The sequence below is a fragment of the Bos indicus x Bos taurus genome, chromosome 11 (assembly GCF_003369695.1).
Source record: "Bos indicus x Bos taurus breed Angus x Brahman F1 hybrid chromosome 11, Bos_hybrid_MaternalHap_v2.0, whole genome shotgun sequence".
Classification (NCBI taxonomy): domain Eukaryota; kingdom Metazoa; phylum Chordata; class Mammalia; order Artiodactyla; family Bovidae; genus Bos; species Bos indicus x Bos taurus.
Genome location: NC_040086.1, coordinates 85,330,095 through 85,357,253, shown reverse-complemented (window position 1 = coordinate 85,357,253; position 27,159 = coordinate 85,330,095). Strand labels below are relative to the sequence as shown.

The window sequence follows — 27,159 nt, the reverse complement described above, 5'->3', positions numbered from 1 at the left end:
CATCTCAGGTGGTCTCTGGTGGTGGTTTAGTTGCTAAACTGTGTCTGACGTTTGTGACCCCATTGACTGTAGCCTGATAGGCTCCTCTGTCTGTGGGGTTCTTTAGGCAAGAATACTGGAGTGGGTTGCCATTTCCTTCTTCAGGGGATCTTCCCGACCCAGGGATCAAACCCCGGTCTCCTGCATTGCAGTATGGATGAAGTATGGATTCTTTACCAACTGAGCTATGAGGGAAGCCCTAAAAGGCCTCTAAAAGGGATCATTATGGAAACTGGAGCAAGTGGGCATCTTGCTCAACATCGCAGGCTGGGGGGGTGGAGAAGGGTGGCAGGGGCAGAACAGTGGGTACTGCACTGGTGCCAGAAAGGGACCCAGATGGGAGGAACTCTACCCAACCCCTTCTTGACCGAGCCTCATAGCTCTGGACCATGTGGGTCACAACTGCTGCCCTTCCCAAGGTGATTTCACTTACTTGGCTCAAATGGACATAAATCTGGATGAATTTCAGATAGTCTCAAGCTTGGAGTCTGGCAGGGTTCCTGGGCATTTCCGTGAGACTGGGGTTGGGTGTTTAGACACCGCCCGTGACCTGGATGAGGAGGGAGGGAAGATGATGGGTCAGACCTCGGAGGAAGGCTCTGATTTACAGCTGGTGCAGAAGCACAGGGCTGGCCAGAACCTTAAAGTTCACCCAGGTAAAGGGTGTCCAGTCTAGCACTGGGCGAATTTGAACATTCTGAGTTGTATAAAAAGCTATATTGTCCGTTTTCCTTTGGTGGGTAAGTTTTTCCGAGTGGTGACCTGCCACCCAAGAGGTGAGGCACTGATTTTTTTTTCCCATCCCCCTGAATTTACAGAAGACAACACTTGGGCCCCCTGTCCCACAGAGGAAGGCTAAGAGGCGACTCTCTTCTTTGCCTCTGTCCAAAGTGCTTCCTATTGGTGGTCCTATGCTGTAATATTTGGTAGAGAATGTACCATTTTGGGTCCTCTCTGGATCAATTCAAGGTCACAGGACTTTAGAGAAAAGAACTTAAGGAGATGGGTGTACAATCAGGTTGGCCCAAGGGAGAAAAGGCGACTCGTTGACGGCTGGGTGAGCGTCCCTGTGCTAGAGAAGCAGGTGGACTGTATTGTGGACGCGCTTCTCTGTAAACACTGCTCCCCAGCCAGGCTTTTAATAGGTCATGATTGGGGAGTCCCTGACAGGTGCCTGAAGTGCACTCAGATTTTTTTCTTTTCTTTTTTGGCCACACCCTATAGCTTGCAAGACCTTAGTTCCCCAACCAGGGATCGAACCCACGCCCTTGGCCTTGAAAGCGAGAAGTTGTAACTACTATACTGTCCGGAAATCCCACTGGGATTTTTCTTTAAAATTTCATTTTCCTAGTCAAGGGCAGAGTTCTAAGCTTTGGTTGTTGGCAGCACTGGGGGTGCTCATTATCAACTGATCCAAATGTTCGATCCTGGTCAGGTGACAGGACAACACTGGTCATTCCACTTACCATTTCTTCTCCCCCTTTTCCTCCCTCAGTAGCGCTGTTCATAACCTCTACTCCCAAAGTGACCCGTCTGTGGGGCTGGTAGACAGATTACTCAACTGCAAGGAGGTGAAGGAGGCCCCCAACATCGTGACACTCCACGTGACCTCCTTCCCTTACGCGCTGCAGACGCAGCACACCCTCGTCAGCCCCTACAACGAGATCCACTGGCCGGCCTCCTACAGTGACGTGAGTGCCTGGGTGGCTGGGCCTGCTGCACTGGTGACCTTGGGCTGGGAGATGTTCTGTTCAGTAAAGATTTGACTGATGCGCCCAGCTGGGGGTCAGTGGGTTCCAACTCCAATTCTTTGATTCTACCCAGGGTTGGAGTTAAACCCTTCTTGGTCTTTGGAAACCTTCCTGCAGTGCACTTCCTGGCTTCCACCTTAGGAGCTCATAAGGGAGTGCGCTTGGTTTGTTGTTTCTCTGGTGGCTGAAGCTCTCACTCTCCTGGTGTTGGACATCGAGGCTTCTAGGGCTGTGAGGACTTGGGGTGACTCTCAGTTTGTCTAGAAGTGTTCCTATTTTTCCTGTCCTTGCCTCCTTCAGCAGTGAGGTTCGAAATCTCCTTTCTCAAACCGAACACACATCCACAAACCCTAGTGAGTTTTATTTCAGCTTATCATCTGCCACTTTCTCACCAAAATAGAAGACAGCAGTCATTCTTGTAATGTGAAAACTCTGGATGTTTGGATTCTGCCTAATTATACAAGCAAGCAGTAGACATCAAGCTCTGGACTTTTTCGAAGCATCTCGGAGTCACCGAGCAACCTCTAAAGGTGCTGATGCTTGGTTTGCAGCCAACTGACTCAGAATCAGAGGTAGAGACAGCAGCTGGGAACTTCCCTGGTGGTCCAGTGGTTAAGAATCTGCCTTGCAATGCAGGGGACGAGAGTTTGATCCCTGGTTGGGGAACTAAGATCCTACATGCCCTAGAGCAACTAAGCCCATGCGCTGCAACCACCAAGTCTGAGCGCCACAACTGGGGAGTCTGTGAGCCCCAAAGAAAGATCCTGCATGCTGCAATTAACACCTGACAACCAAATATGTACACATATATACATACATGGTGACGGCAGTTGTTTTCATGCAGTGCTTACCATGAGCCTGGTAGACAATGTTCAAAGTGCTTTATCTCATGAACTCAGATAAGACGCAGATGCTACATTGATTTCTGATTTACAAATAGGGAAGATGAGGCAGAGGGGATGGGTTAAGCCACTTACCTAAAGCCATGCATCTGGAAAGTTCTAGAGCCAGACTAGGATATAACCCAGTCTGGCTGACTCCGTGGTCCTCACCCTTAACCCTTGTGCTACCTTAGGATATAGTTCATGGTAAAGAATCTACCTGTAAAGCAGGAGACCCCAGTTTGATTCCTGTGTTGGGAAGAGCTGCTGGAGAAGGGATAGGCTGGCTACCCACTCCAATATTCTTGGACTTCCCTTGTGGCTCAGCTGGTAAAGAGTCCGCCTGCAATGCTGGAAACCTGGGTTCAATCCCTGGATTGGGAAGATCCCCTGGAGAAGGGAAAAGCTACCCACTCCAGTATTCTGGCCTGGAGAATTTCGTGGACTGTTTAGTCCATGGGGTCGCAAAGAGTTGGATGTGACTGAGTGACTTTCACTTTCACTTTCGTACTATTAGCATCCTTCCCCAACTTCCCTCTTCTCTGAAGTTTGATAAGCTCTGATGTTAGTTTGTGAGGAATTTTGTATCAACGTGAGTAAAATCGGTTAGATAAATGCATTTCTTTCTGCTGATGTAATAGCAGCTGAATGCAAAAATCATTGATTTGCCTATTCCTAAAGCCAGTTAAAATTGTTGGAAAGAGGAAGTTTTAACAAAGAAAGTTGTGTGTCTAAAAAAAAAAGAAAAGAAAACAAGGTTGATTTTCTTCTTGGCCAAGGCACTGGCATCAATTGAATGAAAACATCTTGAGTGATGGGGAGGCACTGGCCTTTGTGCATGGAGTGCTCTGTGCTCTGGGTCTGCAGAGGAAAGACATCTATAAAAGGTCACCCAGGGCACTGCAGAGTCAGCTCGGTTTAGATCAAGATGCCGTTCAGGTCCTTGCCCCCAGCACGTGACCTTCACGGTTCCCGCAAATGTGTCGTTGGCGTGACCAAGGTGCATCTCTGTTTTAGGGCGTGGACTTGTATCCTGAGAACAAGAAGTACTTCGGGCTGTCTGAGTTCATCGAGTCTACACTCTCAGGACACAGCCTCCCATTGCTGAGATACGACAGCTCCTTTGAGGCCATGGTCACGGCACTGGGAAAAAGGTACACGTCTCTCTCCAAGTTCCTAAAACTGCTCAGTAGTCAAGTGCCAGGTGAGGCATGAGTGTGCAGCCAGGGCATATCTGGGGAGTAGGTCACCTGCCTCCCTTCTTGGGTGACTCAAGTCGCTCCAGTGAAGCGACCTTAGTTTATTCCTTGCTTTGCATATTGGGCTGGTGATATCATGTTGGTGCTCCAGAAAATTTGAGAGTGAGAATGGACAGAAATACGCTGGAATGTGGGACTGTGTGTCTGAGACTCAAGGGAAGGCAAGAAAATGGGAGGAAGTAAGATGCCAAAAGGTGTAAAGGGAGACAGAGTGGCAATCAGTTGGCTTTGTCTTTATTTCCTGTGTTTATCTACCATGTGCCTATTTTGTTCCAAGAGCCTTACTTCCATTATCTTATTTAGTTCTCCCGACCTCTCCAAGACAGCTGTTATTATTATTCACATTTGCAAATAAACTGGGACTCAGGGAGACCCCATGACTTTCTCAGGCCATACATCTAGAAAGTGACAGAGCTGGGTCTAAACCCAGAATCAGTGTTACCTTTTCAACCCTGTCACAGCAGACCCCCAAGGTGGGTATCAACGTTGTCACTTTACAGATGAAGAAACGGAGGCTTAGGGAGGTTAAGGGCTGACATCCACACAGTGTATACATGGAAAAGGCAGGCCCAGATTTACAGACTGTCTAATAAAAAACACTTGGGGCTTCCCCGGTGGCTCAGCAGTAAAGAACCTGCCTGCCAATGCAGGAGACGCAGGTTCAATCCCTGAGTCAGGAAGATCCCCTGGAGGAGGACATGGCAACCCGCTCCAGTATTCTTGCCTGGACAGAGGAGCCTGGTGGGCTATGGTCCATGGGGCCCCAAAGAGTCAGACACAAATGAAGTGACTTCACACGTGCATGCAATATAAAACAAAATGAATGGCTCTGCTGCTCATGGTGGGTGTTGAACTGAGCTCTGTCGTCTCTCCTCGTGGCAGCTTGTTCTTCTCACTTGTTGATAAAGAGAGTGAGTTAGATCTGTACTTCCTAAACTGCGTTCCAAACTAGTGTGCTGCACACTAATAGCTGTTATGCCAAAAGGGGTTCCATGGTCATACGTGTTTGATAAACCTTACATTTACCAAAAGGTTCTTTTTTCCCAATGAGAGTTGTCAGTGCCTTCCATTGCCACGTGTGTGTGCTGTGACTCTCCAGGAGAGGGCTAGCATGCAAGGCATGTCCAGTGTCTTGTGAAATTAGTGTTCCCCAGCACTCCCTTTGGGAAACTGTCATTCAGCTCTGATGCTGATGGATTTCATCAGGCCAGGTGGATTGTCAGCTGAGCTCCCATAGCCTTGCCAAGGGAAGATCTCCTCCAAGATGTTACACTGAGGCTGTGTGAACTGACCTTTGTCCTGCCTCTGCTTCTCTGTTCAGTTCCCCAGCTCCTCCTGCAGCAAGCATGCCCTCTGCCCTGGATGGCAGATGTCTGGTTGCCGGTTGGCCCTGGAAAGCCTTGCTCTCCCGGAGCGCTCGGGCATCCTTGTCACAGCCCCGGGTCACGGCGTGGTCTTTCTGTTCCTTGCAGGTTCCCCCGCCTGCACAGCGCGGTGATCAGGACCTTTGTTCTCGTGCAGCACTATGCGGCCGCCATGATGGCCGTGAGCGGCCTCTCGCAGATGAAGAACTACACGTCCGTGGAGACGCTGGAGATCACACAGAACCTCATCAACTCCCCGAAGCAGTGCCCCTGCGGCCACGGGCTCATGGTCCTGCTGCGGGTGCCCTGCTCCCCACTGGCGGCCGTGGCCTATGAGCGGCTGGCCCACGTGCGGGCACGGCTGGCCCTGGAGGAGCACTTTGAGATCATCCTGGGGAACCCTGCCTCGGGCATCACCATTGGGAAGCACTTCCTGAAGCAGCTCAAGGTGGGGACAGGCGAGGACAGACTCCTAGGAGGACGGGTGGGCGGAGATGATGACCAGGGGGCGGGGATAGACACCTGGGAGGGCGGGCAGGACGACCAGGGGGCCGGGAGCAGAGGGGAAGGGGTGCGCTGGTGATGAGCTTTATGTCTCTTCCACCGTGGCCTCTGCACTCCCGGCCACCCCTCCAGGCTCCTCTCCTAACCGCATCCCTACCTGCATATTTCAGTCTAGCTTTACCACATTGTTTATAAAGACTGCACCCTCCCCAACACCTTGTCTTGCTCTTTCAAAGTTCTGGGCCGTGCCACGAGTTTCTTTCTCTCCAGGGGTTCATTTCTTCTCCTCTTTTGTTTAGCTAATACCCATCGGTTCACAGAATTCAACTCAGAGTCTTTCCTTCTCTCAGGAAGCCTCACTTCCCCCTCCTTGCCCTCTGCCCCCAACCTGGCACAGGTTCTGTTTTCCCTGCCTGTTATCTTGCTTCTCCCCCAGCAGGGGAGGGCAAGGACACCCCCACACATCTCAGCCCCCCAAACGAGCACAGTGCCTGGCCCATAGACCTCGCTCTCCGCTAGACCTCCAGGTGACAGATGATACGAAAGGCTTAGGGCAAGAATAATGAGCAATCGGGAAGGAATTGTGGCACCCCACTCCAGTACTCTTGCCTGGAAAATCCCATGGATGGAGGAGCCTAGTAGGCTGCAGTCCATGGGATCACTAAAAGTCGGATACAACTGAGCGACTTCACTTTCACTTTTCACTTTCATGCATTGGAGAAGGAAATGGCAACCCACTCCAGTGTTCTTGCCTGGAGAATCCCAGGGACGGGGGAGCCTGGTGGACTGCTGTCTCTGGGGTCGCACAGAGTCGGACACGACTGAAGTGACTTAGCAGTAGCAGTTAGCAGCTCCACAATGGGGACAGCGTGGTACAAAATGTTAGACAGTTGAGGATATACGATATGAAGTGAAGTGTTAGTTGCTCAGTCGTGTGCAACTGTTTGCAACCCCATAGACTATAGCCCACCAGGCTCCTCTGTCCATGGAGTTCTCCAGGCAAGAATACTGGAGTGGGTAGCCATTCCCTTACTGCAGGGGATCTTCCTGACCCAGGGATCAAACTGGATCTCCTGCATTGCAGGCAGATTCTTTATCATCTGAATCCTCAAGGAATGCCTGAGGACGTATACTTTCTAGCAAAGGTTAAGGCAGTCGGTTGACAGATGTTTCTTAAATGGCTCATGAGTGCCAGGCAGTGTTCTACATGGCTGGGAATCCAGCGGTGAAGCCGATGGGGTGCTTATTTGCAGTATAAATTTGATAAGGCTCAGACGAGGCATTGCAAGGGCTCTAAATCAGCAGGAGGACATCAGGGTTCCTTCGCGCTGGGCTAGTCAGGAAGGGTGGCGTCCCACAGTCGTCTCCCTCTTTAATTATCTGCAGGTGTGGCAGAACATAGAGGACGCGGAGTGGCGGCCTCAGACGTACTTGGAGTTGGAGGGCCTGCCTTGCATCCTGATCTTCAGTGGGATGGACCCACACGGGGAGTCCTTACCAAGGTGAGTGAGTTGGGGGGCTGCGCTCCTGGGGGTCTGTGAGGAGCCAGCCGCCCGGGCAACCCTGGGGGCTTTACCAGGTCAGGCTTCCCCTGCCCGACTCTCAGTGGGGCACTCACATCATAGTCATCAGTGGCTTGTATCTTTATGGTGACAGTTTTCCAGCAAATGGCCGTGAAAGGTGTCTGGGCCTGGGCAGCTTTGCCCAGTTCTGAGACAGGAACTCCTTGGGCTCAGGGGGGTGGGTGTGGGGACTGCTGCTGGGCTTCATGGGTGGGGGCCTTGGGGCTGATGAGGAAACCGAGGTTTCCAGAGATTAAGCTGGCATGGTGGATGGTGGACTCAGTGCTGGCCTGGCTTCTTTCCACTGGGCCACACCACACTTATGGAAGGGCCGCTTTGCATCATGTACGCACGGGCCAGCTAAAAGCGGCTCCAAACTGCTCGACCTTGGTTGTTGCTGTGTCATGGATCAAGTCTTGCAGTCCTCAGCTCCGTCGGACTAAGACAATGCCTTTATCTTAAATTAAGTGAGCTTTACTGAACTCCTCTTTGTATCAGGCACTGTGCCGGACTTTTGATCTAGCATGTGCCCCTTGCAACGTTAGTATTACTACCCTGTTTTATAGGTGAGTGAATGAAAGGCCATTTTCCTGAGGTCACAGGAGCAGTAGTTACAGAGCCTGATTGCAGCCCCGACCCACCTCTCTCTAAGCCCTCTGCTGTTCCCCCGAGCCCTGCCCCGCCCATCCTGTGTGTCATGTGTGTCATGACTCACTGGAGTGTCTTCCCAGACAGACTCTGGTTTCCAATATGTCAGTGACTCAATGACCATCCTTTCCCTTGCATGAGACATGGTCCTGGACACATTTTAAATGTTGTTGGAATAATCAGGTGTCTACTTACTGTATATGTCCCTCGTAACAGTACACTTAAGTGGTTATTAATATTCATTCATATCCTTCAGACGAAAAAAATCTGAGCCTCCCAAGAAGTTGCCCACTTTGTCTAAGGTCCTGTCGCCATGAAGAGGCAAGGCTGGAACTCAAGCCTCGTTCTCATCTGACCAGAAAGTCGGTGTTCTTTTGATTCCAGGCAGCACAGGGCTAAGTACCCAGCAGGGGCCTCCAGAGGCTTACAGTCAAACGGACTTTGGTGCTCAGGGCTCATGGTGCTCTGTCTGCTTTTCCATTGGCCTGAGTCCCGAGGGCCTACTGAGGCAGGCAGGGTGCTGGTCCCCGGCACGCAGCGGTGCCTCCTGGTAGAAGGCTCTCAATAGATCCCTTCTTCTGCCTCCTCCCAGGTCCCTGCGGTACTGTGACTTGCGGCTCATAAACTCCTCCTGCTTGGTGAGGACGGCCCTGGAGCAGGAGCTGGGCCTGGCCGCGTACTTCGTGAGCAGTGAGGCTCCCCTGGAGAAGGGTGCCAGGACCGAGGCCTTGGAGAGCGATGCGGAGAAGCTGAGCAGCACAGACAACGAGGACGAGGAGCTGGTGACGGAAGGTGGGGAGGCCGGTCCAGCCCCCTGTCCCCACTCAGGGTGGTCCTTGGCCTGTCTGCTGGTCGGCAGCTCCCAGTGAGAACCATCTAAATAACATCTTTAGGGAAAATCCTTCAGTGATTTCATATTTTGCTTCCCCTCCCCCTATTTTTGGAGAAGGAAATGGCAACTTGCTTCAGTATTCTTGCCTGGAAAATCCATGGACAGAGAAGCCTGGCGGGCTGCAGTCTATGGAGTTGCAAAAGTCAGACACGACTTAGCCACTGAACCACCCACCACCACTCCTCATTTTTGGTGGTGTGAGAATATGGAAATCCCATCAAGTTCTTTAAAGCTCTAAGATTCTTAAAAAGTAGGAAGAAAAATGGAGATTTCCTAGGGTTTAAGTTCACACCTTGCTTGAATTGCTGGTGGAATTACTGGCTGGTTTAAGATTCACTGCTTATGTCTTCTATGTGAATTCACAGGAGGTGTCCGTTATTGGGATTTATGGAAACAGGCCAGTTTTGTCTGCAGACATGAGAGTTTGACACCATGTGTTTTAATAGGACACATAAATCAGGGCTGGAGAAGGCAAATGGCACCCCACTCCAGTACTCTTGCCTGGAAATCCCATGGACGGAGGAGCCTGGTAGGCTGCAGTCCATGGGATCGCTAAGAGTTGGACACGACTGATCGACTTCACTTTCACTTTCACTAAATCAGAGCAGTGCAAGGCATCTGGCTGTCATCAACAGGACAGGGAGAAAAAAATTGAAAGCTGCTGCCATGAAAGTGCAGGGCATTTGCGGGGTTTGGTGTAGTGGAGAGTGAGACCGAAGGAGAGCCAGCAGACCAGAATGCCTCTTCCATGCCCATCCCCCGACTCTGGCTGTGTGCATTTGGACAGGTCACGTCACCTCTTCTAGCCTCAGATGGCCCATTCGTAAAATGGGGAGGAAAGACCCTCCTGATGCTGTAGAAGCTTTTCACAGGTGTGGGTGGGACCCTGATGTGAAATCGCCCATGGAGTGAATCCACACTCTTGGCATCTCCTGACCCACCTTTCCCCTTTGCACCTCTTGGCTTCTGGCCCCCATGCTGCCCCTTGAGCTTTGGCCACACTCATCTCATGGTTGTGCCCTGCTCTGTCACCTCTGGGCCACACAGTTGCTCTCCCAGCCACTTGAGTTCCCTCTGCCCCATGCTTCACCTGGAAACCCCAGCTGGCCATTCAGAACTGGGGTCAGGGTCGCCTCTCCAAGGACGTCTTCCCTCTCCTGCTTCCTCCTGCTGGGTGGGTGCCTGGCTCCTGGGTCCCAGGTCTGCCCTATCTGCCCTCCTTACTCTAGCCTGTAGCCAAGACCCCTGGGCAGGAGCCCCACTAACCTGCCAGTGCTTCACGGACCTGCCCTGCATTGTACACCTGTCTCCTTAGTGCTCCCTCAGAGGATGGGGCCTGGGAATGTGGATGGATGGGGGGGTGGGCTGATGGAGGGATGGATGGATGGGTGGATGGATGGATGGAGTGATGGATGGATGGGCAGATGGGTGGGTGGATAGATGGATGGATGGATAGATGGATGGGTGGGTGGGTGGGTGGAGGAATGGATTGAGGAGTGTATGGGCAGAAGAATGGATGGGTGGATGGAGGGATGAAGGAATGGATGGATGGATAGAAGGATGATGGATGGATGGACAGATGGGTGGATGGAGGGATGGATGGAGGAATGGATGGATGGAAGGATAGATGGACGGATGGGTGGATGGAGATATGGATGGAGGAATGGGTGGGTGGGCGGGTGGATGGAGGAATGGATGGATAGGTGGGTGGAGAAATGGATGGATGGATGGATGATGGAAGGAAGGATGGATGGACAGATGGGTGGATGGAGGAATGGATGGATGGATGGACGGATGGGTGGATGGAGGAATGGATGGATGGGTGGATGGATAGATGAATGGATGGGTGGATGGAGGAATGGATGGATGGACAGATGGATGGATGGATGGAGGGATGGATGGATGGATGGATGAAAGGATGGATGGATAGATGGGTGGATAAAGGGATGGATGGATGTAAGAATGGATGGGTGGATGGAGGGATGGATGGATGGAAGGATGGATGGGTGGATGGATATATGAATGGATGGGTGGACAGATGGAGGGATGGATGGATGGGTGGATGGAGGGATGGATGGATGGAGGAATGGATGGATGGATGGATGAAAGGGTGGATGGAGGGATGGATGGATGGATGGATAGATGGGTGGATGGAGGGCTGGTGGGATGTTTGGATGAGAGATGCTATATGTGAATGCACTCTATAAACTGAAGTGCTAGGGTAACAGACAGTACCACGATTACTAGGCCTCTTCAGTGTGTGTGTTTTGAAACAGGCTCCACGTCAGAGAAGCGGAGCCCCGTGAAGAGAGAACGATCCTGCTCCCACGACTCCGCATCTTCATCCCTCTCCTCTAAGGCATCCAGTAAGTCTCCAGGGGATAAAGATCCCACGGTTGGACTGTTTCAGTTTTCTGAGACTGAAAAGAGATTGTTTATTTTCAACTAGAACTGGAAAGAGAAGGGGTCTGTGAAGAACTGGCCTTTCTAGAGAGTAGGAGCATCTTTCTAGACCAGGGTTGGGGGTGATTCTGGGATTATGAGGGGTTTGGGCTATTGTGGCTGCTGTCCCGGGAGGAGGCCCGTGCTGGGTGCTGTCATAGGGCCACCTCTCAGTGCTCTGCAGGCAGCTGTTGGTTTGGGGAATCGGGGTGAGGAGCTTGGTGAGTGTTGCTGTCAAGTCTGAGGGCCGAGAAGCAGACACAGAAGGCTTCACTAGGGACGAAGCAGCAAAATTTATCAAGTGTCCCCTGACCCCTGGACCCGACCGCACTTGGGCGGAGGAGTGGGGAATGTGGGTCCTGGGGGCCACTTCGGCCTCAGGGGAGCAGTCCAGGGCAGCACGCCGGAGACAGATCACATGTCCTCCCACCACAAGCGTTTATGGAGAACCTGCCCTCTACCTGGCTCGGGGCACTGAGGGACCCATTAGATACACACCTGCTCGCAAGGAATTCGTGGTTCCTTTGGACCAGGCTGTGTTGCAATAGGGGCTGCTATGTTTTCTCTGCACACACATTCCCACTATGAGATGTTATGTCTATTTATAGGAAGAAGTTTGCCCAAGTGGGGCAGATTTAGGGGTAGGGAGTGGTCCCTGCAGGTTTCAAAGAACAGATGGCCTTTGGGCCTTGAAGGTAGAGGAGGCCCTGGGGCATGAAGGTGTGTGCGGTGCTTGGGTGCAGTGAGTGGTCCTGGTGTGGCTGCAAAGGTCAGAGCATACCAGGGGGTTCGGCCTGGGGTCTTTGATTTCTTCTCTTCCACCTTCTCACCAGCCCATGGATAACAGTGGGTCAAGCGATGAGGGTCTCCCTTACAGATGTGCACAGGAGTCAAAAGAGGCCTCCCAACAGGACCATGGACTCTGTGATGGAAGGAAGGTCTCATGTATAGGCTCGAGTCAGTCAGAAAAGCCAAATGCTACAGCTTTTTCTTATCCTTCTGCCCCAAACAACAGAGGGACCCAGGGCACCAGGACAACCTGAGGAGTGGATGCTCCAGGCCATTAGAATAGAGAGGTGTGGTGCTTTGTTCTTCCCTGATCCTGGGCTGACAGCTTTCTAGAAGGTTCTGGGACCTGCTGGTCTGTGCAGTGTTGTCAGGCAGAGTAGAATGTCCAGGCTGCCGGCCAGCCTCCCTGTCCTGTGAGGGGACTTTCTCAGAATTCCTCAGAGGACCCTGAGACCTTAGGGAGTCTCCGATGAGATGCTTCTGTGGCCTTTGGTACAACCCCCCATTTCAGAGATGGGGAAACCCCCACCTTTCAGGAGGTCCAGGGTGATACTGTCGCTCATAGTAAAGAACCTACCTGCCAATGCAGGAGACGAGACAGGGGTTCAGTCCCTGCATCAGGAAGATCCCCTGGAGGAGGGCATGGCAACCCACTCCAGTATTCTTGCATGGAGAATCCCATCTCCAGGGGAGCCTGGTGGGCTATGGTCCATAGGATCACAAAGAGTTGGATATGACTGAAGCAAATTAGCATGCACAGGGTGATATAAAAGATGGACCAGGGTGCCACTCCTGGGTGCCAGGAGCCTACACTCACCTTGGCTTGCAGCGTGGTCCACTGGTGGGGGAGGGCAAAAGAAACACTGCGTTTGGGTAGCTGCTGTGGGTGCTGCATTTTCTCTCTTGAATTCTTCTGGAAGCTAAAGAGTCGAGCCTTTTCAGTCCTGTGAGTTTTGCTGAGCCGGAAGCACCGCTCTGCTGTGCAAAGGGGAGATCTGAGCTCTGGGACCCACCTGCACCAGAGCAGGAGGTGGGCTGAGCACTCACTGATGGTGAGGGTCTGGGACAGATGGGGCTGAGGGTGCAGAGGCTTGGAGGGGCGTGTGGGGCCAGGGGAGCGGTGCTGGCTCTCTCCCTGCAGCACCTCTGGGCTTTGTCAGAAAGACAAAAAGTCCATATTTAACCAGAAGGGGAATTGAATTGCCTTGACAGAAATTCCCATCATTGCAGGTAAAGGGAGTCAGTGCTGCAGAAGCAGGAGCTGGGGGGGTGGATCCCAGGCCCTGACTGACGGGCGTGTCTCTGCAGGCTCGGCACCATGTGGCGAGTCCTCGGCCGGACCCTCGCAGGTGGAGCGGGCCCGGTCCCCACCATCCTGTGGCCCCTCGGAGGAGGCCAGGGCCCCTGGAGAGAGACAGAGGCTCCGGGCAGCGGGGGGGCCACCGTCGGTCATCAGCAGGCACAGCCCGGGGCTGACCCCACAGCCGGATCCCAGCCTCAAGAGCGGCCAGCGCGTCCAGGTGTCGGCCCCGTCGGCGTCCTCCTCGGGCTCGGCCTCCTCACCGGCACTGCCCGCCGCCGGCCCACTCGTCCTGCAGGCCTCCCAGTGCTCCATGACCAAGGCCTGCCGGCAGCCGCCTGTGGTCTTCCTGCCCAAGCTGGTGTACGACATGGTCACGTCCACGGATGGCAGCGGCCTGCCCAAGGCCGCCTCGCTCCTGCCCTCGCACTCGGTCATGTGGGCCAGCTCCTTCCGGCCCCTGCTCAGCAAGACCATGACGTCCACGGAGCAGTCACTCTACTACCGCCAGTGGACGGTGCCCCGGCCCGGCCACATGGACTACGGCAACCGCGCCGAGGGCCGCGTGGACGGCTTCCACCCGCGCCGGCTCCTGCTCAGCGGGCCCCCCCAGGTGGGTGCTGCCCCGTGCGCCCGGGCTCTGCGGGGGGGCGGGGGGGCTTGTGTGCACACCCAGAGACTGGTTTGGGGCTCAGAGCATCCCTTATTCGCTTCGGCCGGCCCCCAGGCGGCATCTCTCGTGGCTCTAAGGGGGCGGGTAGAGGGACCCACCTGCTGCCCATGGCAGGGTGTCCTCCGTCCTCCAACCCCAGTTTCCTCCTTTGAGTGATGTGGAGCTGGAGGGATTCTCTGCGGGTCCTTCTTGCTCATTCAGATTATGGTTCTGCCTTTCCCACGTTACTCCATTTGGTCCTCACGGCCAGTCAGGGTGGTTCCCCCTCACTCTGACAATGGAAGCTTACCCCTGTTTCTGTCCTGCAAGATTTTGGTGAAACAGAACAGGGAGGCAGGAGGCCTGTCTCCACCCCCCAGCTTATTGTATTTTTCTGACAACGAAAGACGGTTTCACCTGTCATCATGGCGGGAACCTGGGTGTGAATGTCAGGGGTCGCGAGCCTGTGATGAGGATGCATGAGGTTCGTATGGGGTCTTGGGAGAGGGGCTCAGCCACACAGAGCTGGGGTGAAGGGTGGGCCCTGCAGGGAACTGCCTGGAGCTGGAGTCAAACTAAAACATCACCTACCTCCCTGGGCCAGTTCCAGCTCTCTCTTTGCCTCAGGGTCCTCATCTGAGAATGAGGAAGCTAACAGCTGTGTCACAAGAACAGGAGCTGACCCCTAGAAAGCACTGTGATTGTCCCCGTCATCGTCACTGTCCCCGTTCAAGACATGTTTCCTTTTCACTCTCATGTTCCTTCCTTCGTCAGGTACCTATCCCAAGAAACACAAACCCACAAAAATACGTATAAAAGTGCTGAGTTTTGTATTAGTAATTTATAGTAGTTAAATAAACTGGAAACACCTTGAGTTCCGTTGGTCAAGCTTGATTGAATATACTTGGGCACAGGAGTATCATGCAGTTCAGCCACAGAAAATTTGAGCTAGATCTTTATATACTGACACTGAAAGTTCTCTAAGATATCTCCACTTTAAAGATCAAGTTGCAGAATAATATATGTATAGGGTGATATCAGTCACACAGAAAAACCAGTGTGTGTATGTGTCTGCATGTGTGAAAATACCTTCAAAAATCCCTGACAGGAGAGCTGTCAGGGGAGGGGGCTGGAATCTGTGACTATTCTACTTTATTATTGGGCTTCCCTGGTGGCTCAGATGGTAAAGAGTCTGCCTGCCTTGTGGGAGACCTGAGTTCGATCCCTGGGTTGGGAAGATGCCCTGGAGAAGAAAATGGCAACCTGCTCCAGTATTCTTGCCTGGAAAATCTCATGGACGGAGGACCCTGGCAGCCTACAGTCCATAAGGTCGCAAAGAGTCAGACGTGGCTGAGCGACTTCACTGCTCTTTTATTGATCTGTATTTCTTGCACTTTTAGATAAGCATATAGTACGTTGTGTAATTTTTTAAAAAGGGGAAATAAAATGTTTGTTATAAAGGAATCCTGGTTTTTCCATACCCTCATCTTACTGAATGTTATCAGTCTTTAAAATCTTTGCATTTTTGATAGGGGAAAATTATTTTGTATATTATAGTTTTATTAGTAAGGGTGAATATATTTTAATATCTTTATTGGTCACTGGTATATCTTTTACAATGACTTTCTGGTTTTGTCTCTCTTATTTATTTTTCCTTTAGTCCATTTGACTTTTTTTCTTTTGCTTTGTTCTTTTAGAGTATAAGTTTTAATCCTTTGTGAATTATATGCATTCGAATATTTTCTCTAAAGTTCCCCCTGGTTGTATTTCATATTTTCATTTTGGAAGTTAGTTATTTCCATTCATCAGCATCTGTTGAATCCTTCCTGTGAACCAGGCATTAAGCTGAGAACTTGGAGAGCACATTCTTAGGATGCCAAGGTGGGCAGGAGAGGAGGCTAGCCCCCAGGTCCCCTTGTAGCCAGCTGTGACGTCAGTGCACTAAGATCAATAGTATACTGGCCTAGTGCTGGCTTGACGGGGGTGGGGACCCATTAATACAAGAAGAGAAGGAAGTCCTGAACTTAGCAGGAGACAGGTGTGATGCCAACCTTTCACATCTCCCACAATGAATTTTGTTATCCCGCTACAGATACATCCATTAATATAAGATCACAATTTGCAATTGAGCAAGACTTTTAAGGCATTATTAAAATGTCAGTTCATTTTTTTTTTCTGAAGTAACATTTTGTTCAGCTTGTGATGGAGTCCTAGTTCTAACAGCTTAAACAGTGTGGCCAATTAAAATCTGGAAAGACATTTGCAATGATTGATAAGCAGGTGGGTCTCCTGGGAGTTCATCTGTCTGCCTGTGCCATGTTTCTTCGGCCACATTTTCCCTCAAAGGTCTTTGCATCGCCCCCAGCCCTCATTTTAAGTGGGCGAGATGGTTAAGATCGATGGATGAGTGGAGGCAAGTCAGGTGCTCAGCCAGCGCCTGCACTAGGCATGGACATACTGATGGTTGGCTCCCACTTTGCTGTCCCTGCAGATCGGGAAGACGGGTGCCTACCTGCAGTTCCTCAGCATTTTGTCCAGAATGCTCATTCGGCTGACGGAAGTGGATGTTTACGATGAGGAAGAGATCAACATCAGTGAGTTCCCTGTTGATGACCCCGGAGCTTGAATGATCTTCTCAAGTGACATTGCTTGTGTCTTTTACTTTCAAGATGGAATTCTTAGGTTAATGATCTGACTCCTCCCAAGGGCTTTGGATGGTTTTTATCTTTCCCTTGTAGTCATTTTGCTCAATCCTAGAGTAGAGCCTAGGAGGCCTTGGGGAAGATAAAATTACGATACTAAAAAAACCGCTCTTTACTGAGTACCTTCCAAATGTCAACCACTGTGCCAGATACTTTACATAATTTACCACATTCACTTCCTCTACCACACCGCGAGACAGATATTGGTAATCCATTTTTCTGCTAAGTAACGTGTTCAGGAGCCAGCTCAGGGGTAGCAGAACTGGAACCATATTAGATTCGGTTGCTGCCTCTAGGGAGTTTCCCAGGTGGCTCAGTGAGTCAAGAATCCACCTGCCAGTGCTGGAGACACGGGTTCAATCTCTGGGTTGGAAAGATCCCCTGGAGTAGGAAGTGGCAACCCACTCTGGTATTCTTGCCTGGAGAATCCTATGGACAGAGGAGCCTGGTGGGCTACAATCCGTGGGGTCTCAGAGCTGGACACGACTGAAGCAACTGAGCATGCGTGCATGCTGCCTCTAAAAAGTGGAATTGTCCATCAGATGAGAATTCCCTTTCAGACTGCTGAGCACATAGGTCAGCATCTTGGGGCAAAATGAAAAATACGTGATATGTGGGGAATAGGCTTTTCTCCTCATTCCCAGAGTGGAGTTTATCCGGATTAAGGGAAGACTGTCTTTGAACATGTTTCATGCTCATGTCGAGCACCTCCTCCATCTCCTCTTCTAGCGCCGCTCCAGTGGCTCTGAAACAGCCTACTGAATGAACCTGTTGGGAATGAAGATTTGTGTAAGGAGTCCGTATTATAGAGAAGGGGCCCCAGGAGGCTGCACTGGCATCTAGGAGCACTCCTATTGTGTATGTTTAAGGTGCACAACTGGATGATTTGACACACTTTGTGGAATAATCGCCACAGTCACCTCACACAGTGGCCGTGTTCATTGCAGCATCATTCACAATTACCAAAATGTAGCAACTGTATGGTGTCCATTGAAGGATAAACGCCCACCAGCAGTTGAGTGGATAAAGAAGGGGTATATATGTGCAATGTAGTCAGCCTTGACAAAGAAGGAAGTCCTGCCCTTTGCACACACAGAACTTCTTTACATACTCTTAACTATGTTTGCATTTTGACTGGGAGAAAATTTAGAACCCAGGAAGCCCGTCTAGCCCTTAATCTTTCCTTTGAAGGAAAAAGGAACCGTATCTACACTCATCTGCACTCTGAGTTTTCCACCGTTTCCCCCACAGTTTGGACCCGTATTGCAGATGAAAGTCAGTGGGTCTGCTGAGTTTCTGTCTCACGTTTTGTTGGATTTACCAATGATAAAGAGGATTTGCCTGAAGTGTGTTAAACTTCACAGCCTTATTTTCCCAAATACTCTCCTATTGCTTTGGGTTTCTCTTTGGCAAAATGTACATAGTTCCCCTTTTACAGGATGTTGTAAAGATTAAATGATGTTACACATATGAAGCACTGAGCATCTATTAAATATATAATAAGCATTCCTCTTCCTCTTCTTTTTTTTCTCTTATGGACACTTAGGATATATATATATATGAGCTTCCCTGGTGGCTCAGATGGTAAAGCGTCTGCCTACAATGCGGGAGACCTGGGTTCGATCCCTGGGTTGGGAAGATCTCCTGGAGAAGGAAATGGCAACCCACTCCAGTATTCTTGCCTGGAGAATCCCACAGACAGAGGAGCATGGTAGGCTACAGTCCGTGGGGTCTCAAAGAGTCAGACACGACTGAGTGACTTAGTATATGGACACATATAGCTATATGGACATAGTATTACATATCAGTTCTGTTTAGTCACTCGGTCATGTCTGACTCTTTGCGACCCCATGGACTGCAGCACGCCAGGCCTCCCTGTCCATCACCAACTCCTGGAGTTTACCCAAACTCATGTCCATTGAGTCAGTGATGCCATCCAACCATCCCATCCTCTGTCGTCCCCTTCTCCTCCTGCCCCCAATCTTTCCCAGCATCAGGGTCTTTTCCAATGAGTCAGTTCTTCTCATCAGGTGGCCAAAGTATTGAGTTTCAACTTCAACATCAGTCTTTCCAATGAAGACCCAGGACCCATCTCCTTTAGGACAGACTGGTTGGATCTCTTTGCAGTCCAAGGGACTCTCAACAGTCTTCTCCAACACCACAGTTCAAAAGCATCAATTCCTTGGCGCTCGGCTTTCTTTATAGTCCAACTCTCACATCCATACATGACCACTGGAAAAACCATAGCCTTGACTAGACAAACCTTTGTTGACAAAGTAATGTCTGTGCTTTTTAATATGCTATCTAGGTTGGTCATAACTTTCCTTCCAAGGAGTAAGCATCTTTTCATTTCATGGCTGCAGTCACCATCTGCAGTAATTTTGGAGCTCCCCAAAATAAAGTCTGACACTGTTTCCACTGTTTCCCCATCTATTTGCCATGAAGTGATGGGACCGGATGCCATGATCTTAGTTTTCTGAATGTTGAGCTGTAAGCCAACTTTTTCACTCTCCACTTTCACTTTCATCAAGAGGCTCTTTACTTGTTCTTCACTTTCTGCCATAAGGGTGGTGTCATCTGCATATCTGAGGTTATTGATATTTCTCCCGGCAATCTTGATTCCAGCTTGTGCTTCTTCCAGCCCAGCGTTTCTCATGATGTACTCTGCATATAAATTAAATAAGCAGGGTGACAATATACAGCCATGACGTACTCCTTTTCCTATTTGGAACCAGTCTGTTGTTCCATGTCCAGTTCTAACTGTTGCTTCCTGACCTGCATACAGATTTCTCAAGAGGCAGGTCAGGTAGTCTGGTATTCCCATCTCTTTCAGAATTTTCCAGTTTATTGTGACCCACACAAAGACTTTGGCATAGTCAGTAAAGCAGAAATAGATGTTTTTCTGGAACTCTTTTGCTTTTTCGATGATCCAGCGGATGTTGGCAATTTGATCTCTGGTTCCTCTGCCTTTTCTAAAACCAGCTTGAATATCTGGAAGTTCATGGTTCATGTATTGCTGAAGCCTGGCTTGGAGAATTTTGAGCATTACTTTACTAGCGTGTGAGATGAGTGCAATTGTGTGGTAGTTTGAGCATTCTTTGGCATTGCCTTTCTTTGGGATTGGAATGAAAACTGACCTTTTCCAGTCCTGTGGCCACTGCTGAGTTTTCCAAATTTGCTGGCATATTGAGTGCAGCACTTTCAGTATCATGTGTATAAAATGTCATATACATAAAATCAATGTATTCCATAATTTGGGGTTGGACCAACTAGGATTTTTTACCTTTTTGCTAGCAAGCATTTAATGAGCACTGTAGACTGCACGGATTACAATGTACAATGATACATGGCAAACATGAAGACATGGGTTGAGCCAGGAGTTGTGTTCAGAAAGGGGAAGCCAGTGGATCTGAGCATTTATAAGCGTTTTCCTGGAGGTGCAGTGATAGGAGTTGGGCCTTACTGGCTGGGTAGCATTTAGGTATAAGAGCAAAAGAGAGAACTGCGTCGGTTTCTGCTGGTGCTGGCAACCAGTGTGGTGTATTTGAGGGACAGAGCCAGGGAAATCACAGAGCACAGGATTACATGTATTGGGAGGAGTATAAGTTAGTGGAAGTCAGAAGAGCAAGCCTATCCCATAGGAAACCCAGCATGAGGCTCTTCCTCTGGATAGAGATAGATCTGAATGCACGTTCTTGCTGAATTAGAAGAATCCTGAAAATGGAACATGTACCTGGGCGTTTGAGATCCTGTAGTACTTGTCGACTCAGCAGCAGTTCCACTCCAACCATCACCCTTGTGCATGTTTGAAATAAATCTTTCTCACATCCAATTTTGTCACATATCTGTGTTTCTCCCGATCCTGTAGACCTCAGAGAAGATTCGGATTGGCATTACCTCCAGCTCAGTGACCCCTGGCCGGACCTGGAGCTGTTCAAGAAGTTGCCTTTTGACTATATTATTCATGACCCGAAGTATGAGGACGCCAGTCTGATCTGCTCACACCATCAGAGTGTAAAGAGTGAAGGTCAGATTTGTCAAACTCTTGCTTCCACCTTCTTCCAGAGTATGTGGGAATAGCTTCTTAAAGGTATGAGCTAAATCTTGCTAGTGATGAGTGAACTGGCGGTGCCTGTTAGAGCAGTGAGGTCACCACCTCTCTGGACAGGAAATGCTCTTCGACTCCATGAGGGAAGACTCACTGCTCCATTAGTGCAGAAAAATGTGAGGATGCTGTTGATGGCTTTTCATGATTGGAATACTCTGAAGATTCTTGTTAACCAAAGAAAAGATGTATGTTTTTCTATGAATTTGGGTTGTTACAACAAAATGCATCTATTTCCCATCCTTCCCTCGGTCTCTCGTTTTCTCGCTCCTTCTTTGGGGACCACTGATTTTCACAGTATTATGACCCTGACGGGTTTCAGGGTCAGTGGTGACAAACGTCGGATGTGAGTGGCCAGTGAGATTATAAGCACTGACCGGGAAAGTTCAGTGAATGCAGTATGAGAGGAAGATACCAGTCTCCTTGTTGATTCCATCATTTTATCTTCATTGAGCTCAGAGCAGATGCCGTTCACTGGAGCCTCCTTCATGCTTCATGTAGACCTTCTCGAATGGAGGTTGAGTTTTAAAATCTTAATTTTGCTAAGTCAGTTTGAAATCCTAGAGGTGATTGTGTGCTTTGCAGCATTTGCATGTTAAGTCAGCGATCGATTTACATTGTCACGGATCGAATCCTTGAATAGGTTTATAAAACATCCGTAGCAGGATGAGTGAGACGCCATGGGACTGTAGCGTCTAGTTTATCCCACTGCGACTCTGTCCTTTCTGGCCAGTGGAGTCTGCGTGGGGCGGACAGGTGAGAGGCGATCCCGGGAAGCCCTGTTACAGTGTTTCGTTGCCAACAAGCGGGAGCAGAGGGTATTGGTTGGGCCTCCTGGGATTAACGCTGGGATTTCGTGCAGACAGAGGGACGCACCGGAAGCCGGAGGACCTGTACGTGCGACGCCAGACGGCGAGGATGAGGCTCTCCAAGTTCGCAGCGTACAACACGTACCATCACTGCGAGCAGTGCCACCAGTACATGGGCTTCCACCCCCGCTACCAGGTAGGACGGAGCCCCCAGGCAGCCCTTCAGGTGGACTCCAGCGGGCACTTCCATGGCTCTCGGCTACATGTTTCACCGTGGCTAGCACCTCGGTCTCCTTCTTCTCGTTATGTTTGCATCCTGGAGTCAGGAGGTGGAAAGTTCTGGAAGAAGCCCCTTCGTCCTGAATCCTCCATTCCCTTCAATCATCTCTGAAATAATTATTGACGCTACCGAACAGTGATTCCCCTGGGGTGACATGTGTATTAGTGGCAGAGTTAACCGGCTATCAGTGTCTTACTTTTCTTTACATCTTAGCAATCTCTAGTTAGTTCAGTGCAGTGGATACTTCCTGAGTGCTTGTTATGTACTGGACACAGACTCAGAAGTGAAGAAAACCCCAGACTTGAGGCTCACAGTCTAGGGATGGACAGGTGCACATAAACAGAACTTTGGAGCAGGCTAAAGCTGGCAGGAAAGCGCTATGGTTGACGTGTAGACATTATGAGGTTTAAGAGAGAAATTTGCATTTACTGAGCATCTACTACGTACCGGGCTATGTACTAGGCACTTTTTATATACCAGTACTTCCCAATTTTTAATGTGATAGAAAATGATACTTGTCCTGGGCCCTGGGTAGATGGATAAGACTGCTCCCAGGGCTCTGGCTGAAGCAGTTTATGTTTAAGTGACACCTGTGATCCATTCATTCAAGGGGCACTTGGTTAGGAAACTGTACTGTTGAGTTTCTTCTTTAATTCTCATTAAAACCCCACAAGCCTATAGCATTATCCCCATTTAATAAATGAAGATATGATACTAGGCAGGGAGCAGGGGAGAAGGTTCTGAAGGATCAGTACGAGTTTGCCAGGGAGCCAAGGTGGACAGAAGAGAGGGGGAAGGAGCGAATGGCAAGTGCAATAGCAGGGAGACGAGGGGTGTCTAGGGGACTCAGAAGTGACTTTAGTGGGTGTTGATGGAGCTTAGAGTGAAGGCTGGTCCCGGGACAGGAGGCTGGGTGGGTGGGCACAGAGAGACCACAGAGTCATCCTCGCTGTGGGAAGGAATGGGGCCTTTGCAGTGAGAACTCTTAGTTGAGGCCTGATGAGGGCAAGGCTACCTTGGGAGGGGGTATTTCCTTCTTCTTATTTTTTAATTTTTCTATTTTTTAAATTGATTTTTTCAGTCGATGAACACTTGATAAGAAAATGAACAATTTTTCCAGTTTTTTGAGATATAATTGACAGATAACATTGTGTAAGTTTAATGTAGACAACATAATGATTTGATAAATGTATATATTGCTAAATGATCGGCACAATAAGTTGAGTTAATTAACACCCATCAGTTTTGAATAGTCTCTTACTAGTCCGTGGAGGGGCTTCCCTGGTAGTTCAGCTGGTAAAGAATCTGCCTGCAATTCAGGAGACCCTGGTTCAATTCCTGGGTCAGGAAGATCCCCTGGAGAAGGGAAAGGCCACCCACCCACTCCAGTATTCCTGGGTTTCCCTAGTGGCTCAGACAGTAAAAGAATCTGCCTGCAATATGGAAGACCTGGGTTCAATCTCCGGGTTGGGAAGATCCCCTGGAGGAGGGCATGGCAACCCACTCCAGTATTCTTGCCTGGAGAATCCCTATGGACAGAGGAGCCTGGTGAACTGCAGTCCATGGGGTCGAAAAGAGTTGGACACAACTGAGCGACTAAGCACAGCCTTGTGGAGGTTTGTGGGGGCCTGTGGGCTGGTTCTCTAGAAACAGATGGAGGGTAGGATTTTACACTGAATTTCTTCTCATTTCAGATGCAGGCAAGGAAATAGGAGTCAGGGGCAGCTGGAGCTGATGGGAGACAGACAGCTGTGCAGCACCCAGGGGTGCAGGACAGTTCTACCAGTCCGTAGCTGCCCCAGAAAGGCCTGAAGATGACAAGGGCTCCAGCTCCCTGTCTGTCCCCTTTGCAGAGGGAAACAGCAGCTGGTAGCTTTAATTTTCCCAAATCTTCCTGGCCTTGAGCTTAGCTGCTACTGAAGTAGCACCTGTCTCCTCTAAGCACAGATTTTTTTTCAGATGATGCAATTGTACTCTAGACAAAATTAAAAAATACATATGAGTATTTTTCAAAGGATTAAAAATGATCAGAAATCCTATTTGCTGCAGATAAACCCTCCTAACATTTCTTCCCTTGGAGATGAAGTTTTTCTTTCAAGGCAGAGAAGAATATAAGTGGAAACATTTTCTTAATCTTGAAATGTGAAGAATGCAGAGACTGGAAGGTTCAGTGCCTGGTCGCTTCAGGGTCTGCAGTGAATGAGTAGTCGGAGCCTGGAGGAGAAGGAGGAGGGGGGCAGGTCTGAGCTCCAGCCCCCGGGGCCAGCCTCTCTGTAGGCGGGTTGGGTCTGGGGCCACACTTGCAAGGGTGTGAAAATAAGGTCCCCTGAGGACACAGGGGCACATGCTGACTCTCTGCTGACAGATCACTGCTTCTGCTGTTTGATTCTTTCTCCTCATTGCTCAAGGCTCCCCTGGGAGGCTGTCTTAGGAAATTCCTCGGTTATGTCCCTCTTTGCTCACTCCCCTGGTCAGATTCTGTTTCTCCCTCATCTTGGCTCTCGAAGCAGAGCCACAGTCTGTCAGATGTCACAGCCAGCGCGTCCTGGCCCGTGTCAGCCCTGCCCTGGCCCCCGTGGCCCCCCGGAGGGCATGGGACAGACTAGCTGTGCATCTGCAGGGGCAGCTGAAGGGAGAGGGGTCGCTAAGGCCCTGCTGTGGACGCCAGAGCCGAGGCCTGGAGGAGGCATACCTCTGGCCTGGGCTTAGCCGGGCTGGGAGGTCACACCAGGAGCAGTGTGGGCACGGTGACTGGGTAACAGGAGGACTCTTTAGACAAAGTGGCTGGAGGTGAGGCTAGACTTAGGGATAGGAGTGAGACCAAGACCTCTGGATGTCCGCCATGGGAGTGAGGACCTAGGATTATTCATTGGTTCCAGAGTCTGGATGTGGCGCGTGAGACAGACATGCACAAGCTTACACAGTTATTGTCTTCTGCTGTTACACAGATCAGCTGTCATGGGAAAATAATCTTTGTTGAAATTAAAAATGTGACCTGGAGCATGAAGGCTTTGGTGCCCCAGCATGCCTCTGGGTCCAATCCAGAGTCCAGAAGGTCTGGGTGGCTACAGAGGCATCCCCTGGGTACCTAGGGGTCAGCACCAGGATGGGAGCCTCTGACCAATCAGGTGTGGCCTCGGGTACACACTCGCGGGTGTCCATGCTATGAACTGGCATCAGCTGGGGCAGCGGTGGCAGTAGCTTCTGTGTGGTCATGGCTGCAGCAGGCCTGGGTTCTTCCGGGAGGTCAGGCCGGACTCTGATGACAAGCTCTGTCCTTTCCCCCTCGCACCCCAGCTCTATGAGTCCACCCTGCACGCCTTTGCCTTCTCTTACTCCATGCTAGGAGAGGAAATCCAGCTCCACTTCATCATCCCCAAGTCCAAGGAGCACCACTTTGTCTTCAGCCAACCCGGAGGCCAGCTGGAGAGCATGCGACTGCCCCTCGTCACAGACAAGGTACTGGCCCTGCGGCCCTGGGGCTCAGCCTTGCAGACCCAGGGGCTGTTATCAAGCAATGAAAACCTTTGTGAAGTGGTAGCGCGGTCCTTTGTTAGAGGGTGACAGAGGCTTTATTAGCTCCTTTACTCCGTTTTCTAGATGGTTCCCATCAGAACTGGTTAGGAGCACCAGCTCAGTGGCAAGTGCTTTGAGAAATCAAGAAGGAATAGAAGACCTAGCTTGGTTGTTGAGAAAAGAGTGAAAGAAAACACAGTTGTTTATATAGAAGATTCACAACCTGAGTGAATGAGAAGCTAGGCTGTATGGCTCAGAAGTGGAGGGATTTAAGTCACACAGGAATAATGTTCACTCAACGTGTATTAGGCGCCAATAGGTGAGGGTCATGGATTTGGGTCGCTGATATAAGCCCATTAGTTTTGCTCACCTTACACACCATTCTCAAACAAGCATTTATTTCGCTTTGTATTCTGTGCACCGGCGGTTTGAGCTCGATTCTGCTGGGTGCTTATCCTGGTTGCCATCCCTTGTGTTTGAAGTGCGTTACCAGGTTGGCGGTGGGGCTGGACTCTGGTGGCCTCAGTGGGACGCCCGTGTCTGCTCCTGTGGCCTCTCCTTGTCCAGCAGGCTAGCCCGGGCTTCTCCCTCGGGGCAGGAGGTGGGGGGGTTTCTGAGAGAGAACAGAATGCCTCTGGAAGCCAGGCTCGGAACTGGCACACCACCATCTGTAAAAGCAAGTCCCAAGGCTCAGCCAGATGCAAGGCATGCAGAAACAGGCACCATCTTCTGATGGAGGAGGCTGCAGAGTCACATCTCGGAGGGAGGGCAGTCGTAGTAGCCAGGCTGACAAACGCTTGACGTCTCTGTGCCCATGCTCTCCAGAGTCACGAATACATAAAGAGCCCGACGTTCACCCCCACAACTGGCCGTCACGAGCATGGACTCTTTAACCTGTACCACGCGATGGATGGTGCCAGCCACCTGCATGTGTTGGTTGTCAAGGAGTATGAGATGGCGATTTATAAGAAGTACTGGCCCAACCATATCATGCTGGTCCTTCCCAGCATCTTCAACAGCGCTGGAGTTGGTAGGCCTTCATTTTTTTCCAAATTTGTTGCAAAGTTAAATTCAAGACACATTGACTTCATAGGAAATCCACTGAGAAATGTTTTTCTAGACTGAACACCTGTTTCCCCTTAGTCCCCTCCAACAGGTGTGTGCATATGAATTACATTCATTCTGTAATCACTGCTGTCCCACCACTGCACCAAGACCACCTACACTGTGTGTGTGCTCTTCTGAATGTTGCGTGTGTGTGTGTGCCCAGTGGCTTCAGTCGTGTTCCACTTTTTGTGACCCCATGGACTGTAGCCCTCAGGTTCCTCTGTCCATGGGATTTTCCAGGCATGCCTACTGGAGTGGGTCACCATGCCCTCCTCCAGGGGATCTTCCTGACCCAAGGGGTGAACCTGAATCTCCTACGTCTCCTGCGTTGCAGGTGGATTCTTTACCAGTGAGCCACTGGGGACGCCCCTGAATGTTCTTAATCAGTTCAGTTCAGTCGCTCATTTGAGTCCGACTCTTTGCGACCATATGGACTGCAGCACGCCAGGCCTCCCTGTCCATCACCAACTCCCGGAGTTCACTCAAACTCATGTCCATTGAGTCGGTGATGCCATCCAACCATTTTATCCTCTGTTGTCCCCTTCTCCTCCTGCCTT

The 27,159-nt window shown here is 50.4% G+C and overlaps 1 protein-coding gene across 10 annotated transcripts in view; it reads left to right on the top strand.

The window, feature by feature from the left end:
* GREB1 (growth regulating estrogen receptor binding 1) overlaps positions 1-27,159 on the top strand; it is a 133,611-nt gene that overhangs the window by 95,317 nt on the left and 11,135 nt on the right. For 7 of the 10 annotated variants that reach the window (XM_027556052.1, XM_027556058.1, XM_027556054.1 and 4 more), the window contains exons 16-27: positions 1,535-1,730; positions 3,689-3,825; positions 5,403-5,742; positions 7,185-7,300; positions 8,601-8,800; positions 11,177-11,266; positions 13,440-14,044; positions 16,575-16,677; positions 20,654-20,812; positions 21,753-21,895; positions 25,277-25,438; positions 26,321-26,525. In XM_027556052.1, the coding sequence (XP_027411853.1) occupies positions 1,535-1,730; positions 3,689-3,825; positions 5,403-5,742; positions 7,185-7,300; positions 8,601-8,800; positions 11,177-11,266; positions 13,440-14,044; positions 16,575-16,677; positions 20,654-20,812; positions 21,753-21,895; positions 25,277-25,438; positions 26,321-26,525 (2,456 nt within the window). Of the gene's footprint in view, positions 1-1,534; positions 1,731-3,688; positions 3,826-5,402; positions 5,743-7,184; positions 7,301-8,600; positions 8,801-11,176; positions 11,267-13,439; positions 14,045-16,574; positions 16,678-20,653; positions 20,813-21,752; positions 21,896-25,276; positions 25,439-26,320; positions 26,526-27,159 lie in introns of those variants that run through there. The other 3 variants (XM_027556053.1, XM_027556061.1, XR_003513476.1) reach the window with 3 other exon arrangements.